A 718-nucleotide genomic window follows, 5' to 3' on the forward strand; every position below is an offset into this window, starting at 1 on the left:
CCCCACTCACACCTCGAATCTCAGCTCTCCTCTTTCAAAAGCAGTGAAGGCAGCCCATCGCGTTTCTGTCTCCGCTCTGTGTCTTGAGTAAATAAGCAAGGACTGTCTCCCCGTCCACACACTTGGCAAGGGCTGCGCGGGCACGGAGACAGACCAGCATTTCATAGCTCTGGCTCCGTCTCCTCTGTCTGGCCTCCGGCCCTGGTCCAGCTGGATGTGGCCACACGCTGTTCGGATGAAGTTGCATCAGGTTAGAAGGAACGGTCCCTGACCCCGGACCGCACAGCACCACGTTCCACCGAGGAAAGGAGCTGGGAGTGGGGCGCTCGGCTCCTCTGTGTCATGAAGCGAAGCTGGTCCTGCACTCGATCCTCCCCCTCCTGTGACAGGTGTCTCCTGGGTCCTCGTCAGGGCCCGGCGGTGCCACGGGGTCCAGTAGAATGAGCTTTTCCTTCCCCATCTTCAAGAAAATGTTCATCTGAGCTCAGGAAACAGGCCCAGGGCAAGGCTTTAAAAGGCAAGCCTACCAAGGAGGGGCAATTAGTCTCCAGTGTCTTCCAGACCGCATCCTGCCCCCACACAACGAAAGCCAAACTGTCCTGAGCTCCAGCCACGCGCTGGGTGACCTGAGAGTGGGTCTCGGGGGTGCAGCACTCTCAACTCGCAAGTGCAAGACAGAACGGATTTAAAGGACCATCGTGCTTTTCCTGTTGGCATT

General features: G+C 57.9%; 1 protein-coding gene across 3 annotated transcripts in view; it reads right to left on the minus strand.

Annotated features, from left to right (window-relative positions):
* FAM198A (family with sequence similarity 198 member A) overlaps positions 1-718 on the minus strand; it is a 27007-nt gene that overhangs the window by 13815 nt on the left and 12474 nt on the right. For 2 of the 3 annotated variants that reach the window (XM_015568367.1, XM_015568368.1), the window contains exon 1: positions 13-230. The exons of the other annotated variant lie outside the window; for it this stretch is intronic. In XM_015568367.1, the coding sequence (XP_015423853.1) occupies positions 13-165 (153 nt within the window). In that variant the 5' untranslated portion in view covers positions 166-230. Of the gene's footprint in view, positions 1-12; positions 231-718 lie in introns of those variants that run through there. 3 annotated transcript variants of the gene reach the window in all.

Source organism: Myotis davidii, unplaced genomic scaffold, assembly GCF_000327345.1.
Source record: "Myotis davidii unplaced genomic scaffold, ASM32734v1 scaffold663, whole genome shotgun sequence".
Lineage (NCBI taxonomy): Eukaryota > Metazoa > Chordata > Mammalia > Chiroptera > Vespertilionidae > Myotis > Myotis davidii.